This window comes from Bombus pyrosoma, linkage group LG4, assembly GCF_014825855.1.
Source record: "Bombus pyrosoma isolate SC7728 linkage group LG4, ASM1482585v1, whole genome shotgun sequence".
In the NCBI taxonomy this organism is placed as follows: domain Eukaryota; kingdom Metazoa; phylum Arthropoda; class Insecta; order Hymenoptera; family Apidae; genus Bombus; species Bombus pyrosoma.
Window position 1 is genome coordinate 14,622,450 of NC_057773.1, and position 13,909 is coordinate 14,636,358.

The window sequence follows — 13,909 nt, forward strand, 5'->3', positions numbered from 1 at the left end:
CTTCTTAATTTCTTGAATATATTGTATTGTTTTAGCATCAAGATTCAGAAACATCTTATCTTTTTTTTTTTTTTTTTTTTGCACATTACTAATTAATTTAAATTACAATTCTTGTAATCTTTAAAATAATTTATTTTGTCCTCGCTCATAATTAAGAAGGAAAATTAATTAAGAGGTGTAAATTGAAGGCTACAGTTTCAAAAAAGATAATTTATTTATAAATTCGAAATTACAATTATCATTTTGTTCTTCAATTATCATTACATGTTGTATCCTTTACATTAATAACCATTTATTATGTACAGCGAGTTTATAGTAAATTCTAAATTCAATCCTAATTTACTATGAGTAAAAATATACTATTATATAACAATCTTTGGTCTGCAATTTTTAAATATGGTAACATTGTACAAAAAGTGTTATTAAATTTTTTATTAATTTTGTATATATAAGATATTACTAATTATGCGAAATATAATGCAATCTTTTTTTCATGTAATCAAAACAGTCATTTGCAAGACGAATATGAAAATAATAATTACATATGAACAAAAAAATAGTTTTTCCACATATAATGTATCCTTGTTATAACCAACTGCTCATCATCATAGTATCAGAAAACGGTGACACTTTGATATTATCACCACGGCATTAGGGGAATTAGTATCAGTTTTGTATCAACGGTAGTTATCACTGTGATATCAAAGATTAATATCAGTTGTACGTAAACAACCACTGCGTATATATATGCGTGTGCGTGTTCCTACAGGGTGAATCACCTGACGTGATCATCTGGAAATCTTGCTTGTTTTTGATAATACTGACAGATGTTTCAAGTACAAGTTGAATAATTTCGAGAAGACGTAATCTGACATTAGCTTTTTCGTAGGCGAACACATAAAGAACATACGAAAGTCATTGATATTTTTTTAAGTGGAATAATATATTTTTTATAACATTAGCTGATTCATATGGGCATTCTCTACAAAAAAAGTATTAACCGATTTGTGTGTACTGAAAAACCATTGGTTTAAGGAATATTGTAACTTCAATTCGTCAAATTTAACGTACGAAAGACAAAGGCAACATAAGCTCAAGAATGTCGTGTTTTTCCTTAACCTCTGTATCTAAATTTGACGAAATTAAAGGACGATTCAGACTAGCGATCACGGTACGGTCCAATCACCTCATATCAGGCACCTGTCAAAATCGCTAGCACGTAATCCAGTAGGAGCACTTACAATAGACAGACAGTTCAGTGGTTCACTTGATTGGTGACCTGACCTGGCGTGATCTGATCTTATTGCGATCGCTTGAAGTTAGAATATCTGCTAAGCTAATATTTTTTCGGTATAAATAGGTTAATACTTTACTAATACTTTATAGATTAATAATTTTTTGTACGGAATGTTTGGCTATGTCGGCTAATGTAATAGAAAAATATATGATTTCGTTAAAAAAAAAAAAAGAAAAAAAAGTGACCTTCATATGTCTTCTATGCGGTCACTTACGAAAAGCTAATCATATCAAATTATGTCCCCTTCGAAACCATCTAACTTGTACTTGAAACATTTTTTATATCACTAAAAGCAAGTGAAATATTTCAAGTAGTCACGTTAGTTGGTCCACCCTAAATATTTATTCTATATATATACTTCGCAAATATTTTCCATATATTTCACTTATTCGTGGCATATCATACTTGCATAAATTTATCACATACAAATAATAAATTAGATTATAGAATATTTTAGAAAGAATCACCTCTATGTTGCAAAGTAAAAATCAAACAATATTTTTGTCCGAGTAATTGTAGAAAAATATTAATATTAATTGCGTTTTACTGCTAATAGAAATATAAGAACTGGGACATTACAAATACGTGTTCTGATTAAATAAATTAGAATTTTAGTCCCGTGTCTAAATGTAGTATTTCTTTCATGATCTCGTATGTTGTAAAACTAACTGATACCATAGGAATAGCTCGTAGATAATTGATACTCATTCCACGATACAGACCTTTTGCAATACCATTTTCTTCATATATCGTTTTTATAGTCTGTGACATGCTAGAACTAAAAGTGAATTATAATTAAATATTGTGTAATAAACCATTAAAGAATTAAATATCCTCTATTATATTCACATTATAACGTAATGGTAGACTCTTACTTGCATTTGTGAGTATTATGATCCATAATACCTAGTTGCATCCGTCTTCTAGTAACATCTAATGGATAAGAAAAACTTTGAGCAACAGCACCAGCAATACCTCCACACAATAATCTTGCCGGTATCGTTAAAACTAAACCACCTATAGTTACATTAACATATAATTTTTATCAAGTGTTAAAGACAATTACACAAGTCGAAATTATGCATTTTATAAAATTTAATTACGATTTTGTATGATAGATCTTCTTATTTCTTATTAAAAATGTATAAAGAATTCTTAACACCGGGGACCGGAGACGCGAATTCGCGTCTTTCATACTTCATGCGGTATCCTATAAGAACTTTAACTGCTGTTAAATAAAAAAAAAAGCAATGGATGCTATAAACGAAATGTTATGAAAGTGTTTTTACATCGCATGCTTGAATAATACGAAACCGTTATCAATATATCAGATATAATATTGGTCGCTTTGGTCCCCAGAGTATTAAGTATTTGTATATTTATATTAATTAAAATATTTTTCAAAAGTATTTCTAGAAAATTGTTAAATTTAACTAGAGATCAAATATCTCTTCTATTTTTATATAATTCTTACCGAAAAATATTGATTTATATATTATTATTGAAAGTAAAATTTCTATTTCAATAAATCTATACAAATTTTAAATTAGTCATACCAGTATTTCTGTCATATTTTTCACAAAAATAATTTGGTGCATGTTTCATGCATAAATATTTAAGTTTTTCAAATGAATAAAATGAAAATCCTGCATATGGAATCATGCCAATAATAGTTGGCCAAAACCCTCTGTACAATGCTCGAATACCACCTTCCTGAAAGATTCAATGATATAATATTGTTATTAATCAAAAATCAATCATTAAAAAAAATAGTATTTTATGTAAATTTACTTTCTTTTGTTTTTGCAATCATTATTTAAAAAGATGTTTTTTACAAATGAATATGTGGTAATAATATATGAACCAATTCACAATTCAAAAAGCTCTAAACTTTGCGCTCTATATTTTAATTGATATGCTAACTTTCTTGCTGTTACTTCCTATTCATATAAATTACATATATATTTATAACGCAGCTGTTCCTTATATGTTTTTGTGCGTTTCAACAAAAGCTTAATTACATGAGATCAGAATAAGTAATTTCAAATGTAGATTAGTCACATCTTTTTATGCAAATGTGTTAATATATATTATGACAGTAATATTATCTTTCAATCTCAAAACTTCAAGTCTTTTAATAATATTTAATGAAATATGAACTCACTTTTTTAAAAATTGTGATACCCGCATGTACAACCCCTACATAAATATGTTCTCCGGCAACTTGAAAAGCAAGTCTGGCTCTAATGACATCAAGTGGATATGTTAATGTAACTGCGGTAACACCAGCAGCAGATCCGGCCAGAAACTTATCTGTATGAGTATGCGTTCCAAATAAGTCACCTAAATACTGGTAGAAATAAAAAAACTGGCTTAATTTACTTATAATTTCAATCACATATATTTAATTTTTTTTAACAAGAATGTTGTATTTATTTCCCCTCGTTGAAGCTGTATGTCTATCTCATATTTGTATAGATAAATTATTAAACATTTTTAGAAGACAGGTAAATTATTATATATTTTACATATGTGTATTTATATGTGTATATATGCAATATATTCACTTGCATATGTAAGTCCAAAAATGAATCTAAATTGTAAAAGCTCACCTTTAAATTATGAGCATGTCTTTATATTAATAACGGTTACTTCGCTCTGTGGAACCACTTTACCCAGAAAAAATTGAAATTATTTTTTTAATTGTTTCAATACAAAAGGTTGCATTTACTAATAATTACCTTTTTATATAATTCAAATGTAGTAAATTGTGTTGCTGCATATGGAAATATTCTAATCATTTGAGCACAATTTCCTTTGTAAAGAGCAATAAATCGTTCACGTTGAATTATTTCTTTCAATCCAGAAAGGACACCTATGTAATAAAAGAAGTTAATGCTTCGATTGTATTGTTTTTAAATATTTTTTCTTTACAAAGTTGCATTCTTTACCTAAGTGTTTATAATGTTTATTATGTGCTTGCAATAATATTTTTATCCTATCTAGTGGGGCTACTGTTGTTTTTGAACACATTCCAGCTACCCCTGTGAAATGTTTATTAGTAGTAAAACAACCTTTATTTATTATCAAGCAATTTATGTAATAATACTGCAAATTCTTTGAAATAGATTACTACCTTTCCTTAATAATAATAATGACACAAATGTTGTCATAAATATGAAACTGTTTTACTATGATTGATAATAAATGATTCACATAATATTTCGTTCTAAACGAATAATAATTAAATGAAAATGCGTTGTTATTATTATTCAGTGACATTTTATTGGAAGAAATATCTAACTCACCGCCGGCAATTAAACTTTTTAGTAAAAATCCATAATCTTTCTCGGACTCAACGCGGAATGCCATTTTTGAATTGTTAATGCAGGATGTACCTAAGTATTATATTGGGGAAAGTGGATCCCATGCACAGCCATGGAAAGTTACTGATTCCATTCCACTTCACTGCACAGATAATACTCCATTGCTTGATAACGGGATCACTGGTTTTTACTTACTTTTTCTTATTCATGTTAAAAGTGCTGTATATTTAGGTTATGTTTTCTAGTAACATTTATTATCTATAATTATGAAATACTGTTAAAAAAATAAATTAAGAACGCAAATTATGTATGAAAAATACGAAACAAAATCTATCAAAATAACTTTGTATTTGTTTTAATTAAAAACATCTTTTATTTAAGATTACTTTAATTTATTATAATTTATTCGAGCCTGCAGAGAAGTGTGTATGTGTAATTAATTTATTCACCACAGTTTAAAATTTGTTTCTTTTATTCTACAATAAAGGCATTAACTTGTTTAGTTTTGCACAGTTTCTTTTTTACATGTTATTTATTTATTTATTTATTAAATATGTTCTAGAAAGAAATAATTCAACTTGAATAGAATTCCTTAAGATAGTCGGCTTTAGGTTTCAGAATTGCTTTATCTTTAAGACTCACAACCCAACCAGGTTCAAGACCATAAAATAATTGTCTAGGATCTTTACGCTGCACAAGAATTTTGTAATTAGGATCGTCTTCAATTTTTGGCAGCTCGTAACCATATTTCTGAGATAAAATCAAACGTTCACGAGAAATTTCTTCAGGATTTGCTAAATATCCTCTCGTTTCTGCACTCATATAATATTCTAAACAATCTGTCGGAGGTAATAGTCTGCGTGGTATTGGTTCTCCTAAATAGTAAGCATGTTTTAAATATAATATTCTCAAGCTTTTAATTCTAATATGCTTTAAAAATTTACCAGTAGTAAAAAATCTATCAATATCCTTTATTGCATGTAAACAGTGAGTATCATAATATGCAGTAGTAATAGTACCGCCATTTCTTTCAATTGCTGCAATTACTGGTTCACTGGCCCATTGGACTTCTATATTGACTTTTGCTTTGAAGTTATCGGCTCCCTAAGACATGATTTTGAGCAATTTCTGTTTCAGAAAAACATAATATTTAATGTTCCTATATAAAAATATTAATTTAAATACCTCATCTGTAAGATGAACACCTGCATGTTTCCATTCTACTTTAAGATCATATAGTCCTGTATTGATTATAGATACAAGATCAATAGGTTTAGATGAATCTACTCTGTTTGTATCAATATATAGTTGCAATTGTTGCAGAGATAAAGGAGGATATTCTCTTCTTAAACTATAAATATATATAAAGCAAAATGATATTATATGACATACAATACTTGATACACAATACCGATTTTCAACTTATTTTTAAACTGATATGAAAGTCAAAATTTTAAATAAAAAATTCAAGTATATGTCACAATTAAAATATAGTTTTCCAATACATACATTAATATTATTACATTTTATATATAAAATTTATATAGAAATTAAACAACTCACTGGTGCCCTTTATAATATGGTTCACAACTAAATCTAAGATAAAATGGGTTATTTCCAGTTTCATATCCAATTCGCATAAAATTCTGTCTTTGACCTGATCCCTTATTACCTGCTCCGTGCTTATTTCCACCATGTTGACCTCGACCACGTTTTGACTGTTAGAAATACACATTTTCTTAAAATAATTCTCAAATGAAATTTTTATATATTCATAAAAGATTATCATGTTACATATACATATATCGATTCAAACAATATTATTTAAACTAAAATATGAAACATAAAGATGAAATATAAAAATTTGAAAATATTGATAAAAATAACATAATTTTTATTCGAACAGTCATATGAAGCTTAATTTCAAACATATTAAAATATAAACACACAATATAGTTTTAGAATAATACTAACAGGTTTATTTGCACCAGGATTATTTCGAATGTTATTTAAAGCTAGTCTAGGTAATGTTCGCAACATTGACAGTGCTAAATCTCTTCCTTGTTTACTGGCCATTATTTCAGAAAGTTTCATTACGTTGTTTCAACTTTCATATATCTTTATACAACAATAATATTTATTGTATGATTTATGTATTTATAAATGTATGATCATTTCTTTATTCCTAATCTTCTCGCACTTCAAAGAACACAACCTCAATATCAAAATCAATATAAATCACGGTCGCATGATCATATAAACGTTTATAGTCTGTTTAACAAGACGAGGCAGTAAACATTAACAAAATTTGATTACTGCAGCTGCATCTATTGGTTGAGCGAGAAACTCGAGCGAGTGTCAGTATCGTATTTTCGAATAGACCAATAAAGTAGCGTTCAGACGATCAATATATATTTTCAATACAATATTGAAAACCTTAAATATTGACAATAACATTAATCGTCTGAAGAGTCTCCTACGTACGATAATGTTGAAAACCTTAAATTGACAATAATATTTATCGTCTGAACGCTCCTTTAGACCTTAAGTGGCATACCTAGAATATAGCTTTAGGTTTACATTTTAAGCACATGAGTTGCATATCTACAAAATATATAAATTGTGACAATATACACATTCGAAAAGAGGAGGGTTGTCGTTCTTTTCGTTCGACGCTTTGTTGAATGTGGGTCGTGGATCGGAATCTATTTCAATCCATAACGTAAGATATCTTAAAATAATAAAAAAATGACTGAAACTCTTCAATTAAGAGGGACACTTCGGGGACACAATGGATGGGTCACCCAAATCGCGACAAATCCAAAATATCCGGATATGATACTGTCTTCTTCACGTGGTAAGTAGCCACGTAGCGGTTTACACGTTGTCGAGCATCATTACTACTATTTATTTGCATATCTATATATATATATATATATATGTTTATTTACATTCGTATAGCTTTTCAAAGTATTTTATCCATTTATATTTTGTTAATTTCAAGAGAGAAGGTAATTTAACAGACGCAAAATACATTTATACATTTTGTTTGTAGATAAAACTTTAATCGTATGGAAGCTGACACGTGACGAAGCCAATTATGGTATTCCTCAGAAGCGTTTGTATGGTCACTCTCACTTTATTAGTGATGTAGTGCTATCGTCAGATGGTAATTATGCTCTATCTGGTTCATGGGACAAAACTCTTCGACTTTGGGACTTGGCCGCAGGTCGTACGACACGACGATTCGAAGACCATACCAAGGTGTGAAATTTTCCTTCTGATCTATGGTCGTCGCTCTTCACGAGATACATGGAAGCTTTTTTTTTTCAATTTTTTTTTTTTATTGAATGCCATTGGCAGAAGATGTAACTACGTGAGTCTCTGGGAAATATACTGAAGCTTTTTTTTATATATTTTTTTATATTTAATATATAGAAGAGGTGGGCAATTAAGTATATAGTATTGTAAGTACTGACCACATTTGATACACAAATTTATGTTGCTTGCAAATAATCAATTGTATAAATTAAATAATTGTGTTAACAGGATGTTTTAAGCGTCGCCTTTTCCGTGGACAATCGTCAAATTGTTTCTGGTTCTCGAGACAAGACAATTAAACTGTGGAATACTTTGGCTGAGTGCAAGTATACTATTCAAGATGATGGACATACAGACTGGGTTAGCTGTGTACGTTTCTCTCCAAATCATTCCAATCCCATCATTGTTTCTGCGGGCTGGGACAAATTGGTTAAGGTATGCTTGGTAAAGCTATATAAAATACTAATATTTATTTTAATCATAATAACATGATGTATAATTTTTATTAAACATGATATTTGTGAGTGTAAGCGGATATGGGACTGATTTTTGAAGTTGTAAACTATTTAATAAAGTGTTGATTATTTTTATTTTTCACTAGTTGTGTAATAATTCGCAGGTGTGGAACTTAACAAATTGTAGACTGAAGATCAATCACAGTGGACACACTGGATATCTTAATACGGTTACTGTCTCCCCTGATGGATCGCTTTGTGCCTCAGGCGGCAAGGTATATATTAGAAAAATATAAGTAATGTCATCATTGGTATAGCCCTTTTATTTAATTACTCAGCAAAATCTATCTGAATCACTTCATTTTTGTTCTTTCCGTGAAATTACAGAATTATTTGAAAATTGCACTATTAAAACCTCTTATATCTATAGTACGATGCATATATGTTGCAAAATGTTTAAAATTCTAGTTACGTAAGAATCTTTTTAGATATCAATTAAAAATTGTTCTTTTATTTGTAGGACTGCAAGGCTATGTTATGGGATCTAAATGACGGAAAGCATCTCCACACCTTAGATCATAACGACATTATCACAGCTTTGTGCTTCAGCCCTAATCGTTACTGGCTATGTGCTGCATTTGGACCTTGGATCAAGATATGGGATCTTGAAACCAAAGAAATGGTTGAAGAATTAAAACCAGAGGTAGTGTCTGCAACGAGTAAAGCAGAGCCACCTCATTGTCTGTCTTTAGCGTGGTCCACTGATGGACAAACCCTTTTTGCCGGCTACTCAGACAATACTATCCGTGTTTGGCAAGTTTCTGTATCTAGCCGTTAAAGACTTTTAGACTGGAATAAAAGCAGAAAAAAAAAGGAACAAGTGTTTAATTTATTTATACATATACAATGGTCTCTTACAAAACAATGATTTTTTAATCATTATTATATCATTAATTTATTTTTCACTAGGTTTAGAGCTTTTAATCTTTTCTTCGAACTTTTCAAATTCTTTTTTTGCGATTTGATCAGTTTCATCCTCCACTTGCACTACTCCAAGCACTTCTGGAATATAAAATTGCATCATATTTTGAACTCCATTTTTTAAAGTGATCACAGAACTTGGACAGCTTGTGCAGGAACCTTGCATTTTCAATTTCACTATGCCTTCCTCGAAGCCCTATAATCAGATATAATACTTAGAGATATTGCCAGTTTCACAATTCATAATTTCTTTATTCCCTATAATTAAAAGCTGCTTAAAAAGGAGTGAACTGAAGTTGCTATTGCAGATTTCTATCATATTATATTTATATTATAGATATAAAAATTTGTTCTAAAATACAACTTATTGTTATTTTATGCTTATAAATTACTTTATAAAATGATGTAATTTTAGGTCCATGAACATCAGTTACCTATGTAGTTTTATGCCAGGAGAGCTAACTTTAACTTTATGAAAAGATATAATTTTAAGAGTAGCTGTATATAAATGTGTAATACCTTTTAACTTAGAAATGAAATTGAATGTCTTTTTAATTTATGAAGCTCATTTCATAGGGATTGTGAAGTATTTTATAGTTAAAATGTACAAAAGACTTAAAAATTGTTAAAAATCTAATTTTATATTTATATCAGATATCACAACTATTGTAAGACAAATTTTAACAGTTATGATATAACAGTTAGTACTCTTGACTAAAAATTTGTAATTACCGGTAATCATTATCGATGACGGAAATTTTATTTTGGTTATGAGTAATCATTATCAATGATGGACATTTAATTTTGGCTACAAGTAACCAATATAAATGACCGGAATCTTTTTTGGTTACCGATAGCCATTATCGCTGGCAAAACCTTTTTCTGCTTACATTCGGCTATTGTTAATTATTATTAACATGACTGATAACTCGAACATATTCATTGACAATGTAAAAAAAATTGATTATAGAATTTATATATTTTATTAAGCAAGAGAGTGGGTATGAAAATATATGGAACAAAGAAGAGAATGAAAAATATTGTAAGGATATTAATACAAGCGTTAGTAAAAACACTGTAATATAATATTGTATTACAATAGTTTTTATTCTATTCCTTGTTTCATATATTTCCATACTATATTTTGTTTGCCTAATAAAATATATAAACCTTATAATCAAGTTCTTTTATGTTGTCAATGAATACTAATTATCAACAGTATTAATAACAATTGACAATAGTCGAACGTGACTAGAAAACATTTTTGTCGTCGATATTGGTTAGCAGTAAGTAAAAAGATTTTTCGTCGCGATTAATGATTATCGATAAACAAAATAAAATTCCGGGAATCGATAATTATTGATAATAAAAAAATTTCCAGTCATATGTATCGGTTACTGGCAAACAAAGTTAAATTTCCTTCATCGATAATGGATGCTGATAATCAAAATAAATTTTAATCATTTAATATTTTAAGAAATTACTCTTGGATTTATTGATAACTGGCCTCCATTTAAGTAAAGATTAATTTCTATGACCTTTTTCCAAGAGATGTTTAAAATAATTATTATTTTCGACTCCTGATTTATATTTATCGTTTTTCATATATTAACTATTCAAAAAAATAGGAATAAATTATTACAGACCATAAATACAACATCACCTCCATCTTCCTGTACTGTCGGTCGTATTCGAGTATCCAATAATTCTTTTATCATTTGTACTATTTCACTATCATCCTCACTAATTTCTATAATAAATAAAGTATTATTAATCATATAGAAATATTTTTGTTTTTCAACATACAGTATGCCTGTCTTAAATATCTACACGTGATTAGTTTTGTAAATATCAGGAAGGAGAAAAAATGTTTCATATAAACGTTGTTTGACTTCGTGACAGAAACTTTGTGAGATATTTCAGGCAAATTTATAATCCATCTATACCAAAACAAATGATAACTCTTGTAAGAAACAGATTATTTGTAGACATTTAAAAACTAAGGTTGAAAATATTAAACATATTATACATATTCTGCAAGAAAAATTAATAAAGAGGAAGAGAGAGAGAGAGAGAGAGACATCTATCCTTGTCTGTTTCAATTAAATCTTTTCATTTATAACTATGTATTATCTTCGGGTCACTTGAAGATAATATTTTGAGTTTGTCTGCGCCTGTTCTTTCATTACATTTGAACAAAAGTGTTTAGTCTTTTAGTTATAAAATAAAGAATGATCTCTAAGTAAGCTTACAAAATTTAAAGAGAAAGTGTTTGATATATATTACCATATTTTACTATATATATATATATATATCTCTGTATTACCATATTAAAGCAATAAAAAAATCTGTATATACATTACATTTATATATCAATTATTTAGAAGATGTTTCAAATGAAAGTTATTAATTAACACTCTGTATACGTACCACTAAATTGAGAAATATATAAAACATCTATTAAGTTACAAATATATAAATTATTTAGTCACACTATATAAACGATTTTGTATGAAAATTGACAAATAAAATGGAATCTCACGAGTATCTGTTGCAGGCTGTTCATCGGTTAATATAGGTAAGCCAGTTGCAAAAAAATCCATTATGACAGCAAATATTTCTGGTTTCAATAATTTCCACTCAACATCTTCATCAGCTTTTGATATTGTAATAAAATCAGGACCAAAAAACACAGACTTTACACCATCAATACGGAATAACATTTTTGCAAGTGGTGAACAATATGCATCTGTAGCATTAGGAAAATCCTTAGTTTGACCAGTTTCTAACACTTTAACACCAGGTATAAATTTTAAACTATTTGGATTTGGTGTGTCTTGAGTTTGTATAAACATTGTACGATTTTGTATAATATTAAATGGTTTTTTAACAGGAAGTAGATTTGATCTTAATATAACATTATTGTATTTTGTATATATACATGCAACACAATCTTTAAAAATTCTGCAACATTAATAATAAATAATATATAATTTAACATGTAATAATATATCACATAAATAATCTTATATTATAAATAGTAAAACAAATTAATAAATAATGTAATATTACGAATCATTTAAGTTTTTATATTTATATTTATTTATCTGTTCGTTTATATTTTAAATTTTTCACAAATTAAGAATAAAGTTTGATAGCTTACTTCGAATATTGATATGTTGTTGAAGACGTACGTAATAATTGTCGACTAATAGGTAATGTGTTTCTTAAAATTTTATCCATTATTGTTTCGTTAATTACTTATCATTATAGAGATTTGCGGTTAGTTTTTATCACTATTTCTTGTTTTCGTGTTTGCTTTCGCTTATTAATGTATGGATTATTCTTATTGTTTGCGCAATTTCATGTCATTATTGTACATATTAACAGATGTGGCGCCAACGATCGACAATATTTTATTAATGTTTATATATAATTTTTAAGTGACAACTAGGTCTTCTAATGCTTTAAGCTTATGTAAATCTAATAACAAATACAATACAAATCATTGTATACAATACAAGGCTGGCCACGATCATATAAACAAGTGTCGACATTCGCTAAGACGAACCGTCCGAAAGTTGAATTGTGTCTAATCGTGAAAAATCAACATGGAAGGTCAACGAAGTTCGCATTTTTACCAGATAGACAGAGATGAATAGAGTGTTTTTGTCTCTGTCTGAGACATTTAAAACATGTCACGCATGCGCAGAACTATAACCTTCTTGTCTTCCATGTTGATTTTTCACAACTAGATACGACTCAATTTTTGGACGGTTTCCTAAGCTTCAATATATGAATGTCGAGACTTGTTTATATGTATGATCGTGGAGCTGGCAACTCGTCGAATTATTTGCTAGTGGGCGATGGCTTCTTCCCCCATTTCCATTTTAAGCGTTGCGCTCGTGCCGGTTAATAATGTTCTAGTCTAATAATATCCCTAATTTAATAATGTCCTTTGGATGGCACGAGCTGTCCCAGTTTAGAAACGAAAGTTCGCGGAAAAAGACAAACGCCTTAAAACACTAAAGTATTAAACTCCGGAGTGCGCGGGATAAGGCGAGGACTTTTATTAAAAATAAGTAAGAATTGAAATCATCGCTATCGAGAGGGGTCCTTTTTCATTCGCAGTTCTCGCTTAAGAGGACTATAAAGTTTATATAAGTTTATATAGGTATAAAGTGTATATCAATGTTTTTATGGATGTCTTTATTAAGATATTATTATTAAGTCAAAAGCTAAAAGCTGTTAAATGTGATTCGAATATTTAAGCTTCTGTCGAAGTGACACAAAGATAAACGGCCCGCTCGCTCGTGCTGATACATAAATCGTAAGTCTGTAGCTGATACCCGAATCGAGTTTCGGTATTCCGAAACTTCGAAACTTTCTGAAGCCCGAGCGATACGGGTGTATCGAAATCCCGGACGAACCCGTTCGAACTTCTCCCGATCCGTCCCGATTCCTAACGTACACGTACCCGCACACCTCAAACAAGTTTTTTTCTCTTCGCGTACAATCACGTATCGCGA

General features: G+C 29.1%; 4 protein-coding genes across 5 annotated transcripts; 1 reads left to right on the forward strand and 3 right to left on the reverse strand.

The window, feature by feature from the left end:
- Positions 1 to 417: 417 nt before the first annotated feature.
- LOC122566582 (graves disease carrier protein homolog) lies at positions 418 to 4,941 on the reverse strand. Of its 2 annotated transcripts, none has more exons than XM_043724056.1 (7): positions 4,696 to 4,941; positions 4,249 to 4,341; positions 4,039 to 4,172; positions 3,462 to 3,647; positions 2,854 to 3,010; positions 2,173 to 2,314; positions 418 to 2,075 (listed from the first exon to the last, which is right to left on the reverse strand). In XM_043724056.1, the coding sequence occupies exons 2-7, from the start codon at positions 4,328 to 4,330 to the stop codon at positions 1,901 to 1,903; spliced, it is 876 nt and encodes a 291-aa protein (XP_043579991.1). In that variant the 5' UTR covers positions 4,331 to 4,341; positions 4,696 to 4,941; the 3' UTR covers positions 418 to 1,900. The 2 variants fall into 2 exon arrangements, with proteins under 2 accessions (XP_043579991.1, XP_043579990.1); XM_043724055.1 differs by having other exon boundaries at positions 4,606 to 4,941.
- A 136-nt stretch (positions 4,942 to 5,077) lies between these two features.
- On the reverse strand, positions 5,078 to 6,912 carry LOC122566584 (39S ribosomal protein L15, mitochondrial). The gene is made up of 5 exons (XM_043724059.1): positions 6,598 to 6,912; positions 6,187 to 6,341; positions 5,809 to 5,974; positions 5,568 to 5,727; positions 5,078 to 5,498 (listed from the first exon to the last, which is right to left on the reverse strand). Exons 1-5 carry the CDS (start codon positions 6,715 to 6,717, stop codon positions 5,197 to 5,199), a joined length of 903 nt encoding a protein of 300 aa, XP_043579994.1. The 5' UTR covers positions 6,718 to 6,912; the 3' UTR covers positions 5,078 to 5,196.
- Positions 6,913 to 7,277: 365 nt separating this feature from the next.
- LOC122566581 (guanine nucleotide-binding protein subunit beta-like protein) lies at positions 7,278 to 9,276 on the forward strand. The gene is made up of 5 exons (XM_043724054.1): positions 7,278 to 7,480; positions 7,679 to 7,887; positions 8,173 to 8,379; positions 8,564 to 8,674; positions 8,920 to 9,276. The coding sequence occupies exons 1-5, from the start codon at positions 7,372 to 7,374 to the stop codon at positions 9,235 to 9,237; spliced, it is 954 nt and encodes a 317-aa protein (XP_043579989.1). The 5' UTR covers positions 7,278 to 7,371; the 3' UTR covers positions 9,238 to 9,276.
- Position 9,277: 1 nt separating this feature from the next.
- LOC122566585 (NFU1 iron-sulfur cluster scaffold homolog, mitochondrial-like) lies at positions 9,278 to 13,846 on the reverse strand. Its single transcript, XM_043724060.1, has 4 exons — positions 12,544 to 13,846; positions 11,923 to 12,344; positions 11,027 to 11,130; positions 9,278 to 9,576 (listed from the first exon to the last, which is right to left on the reverse strand). The coding sequence occupies exons 1-4, from the start codon at positions 12,621 to 12,623 to the stop codon at positions 9,355 to 9,357; spliced, it is 828 nt and encodes a 275-aa protein (XP_043579995.1). The 5' UTR covers positions 12,624 to 13,846; the 3' UTR covers positions 9,278 to 9,354.
- Between the last annotated feature and the right edge of the window lie 63 nt (positions 13,847 to 13,909).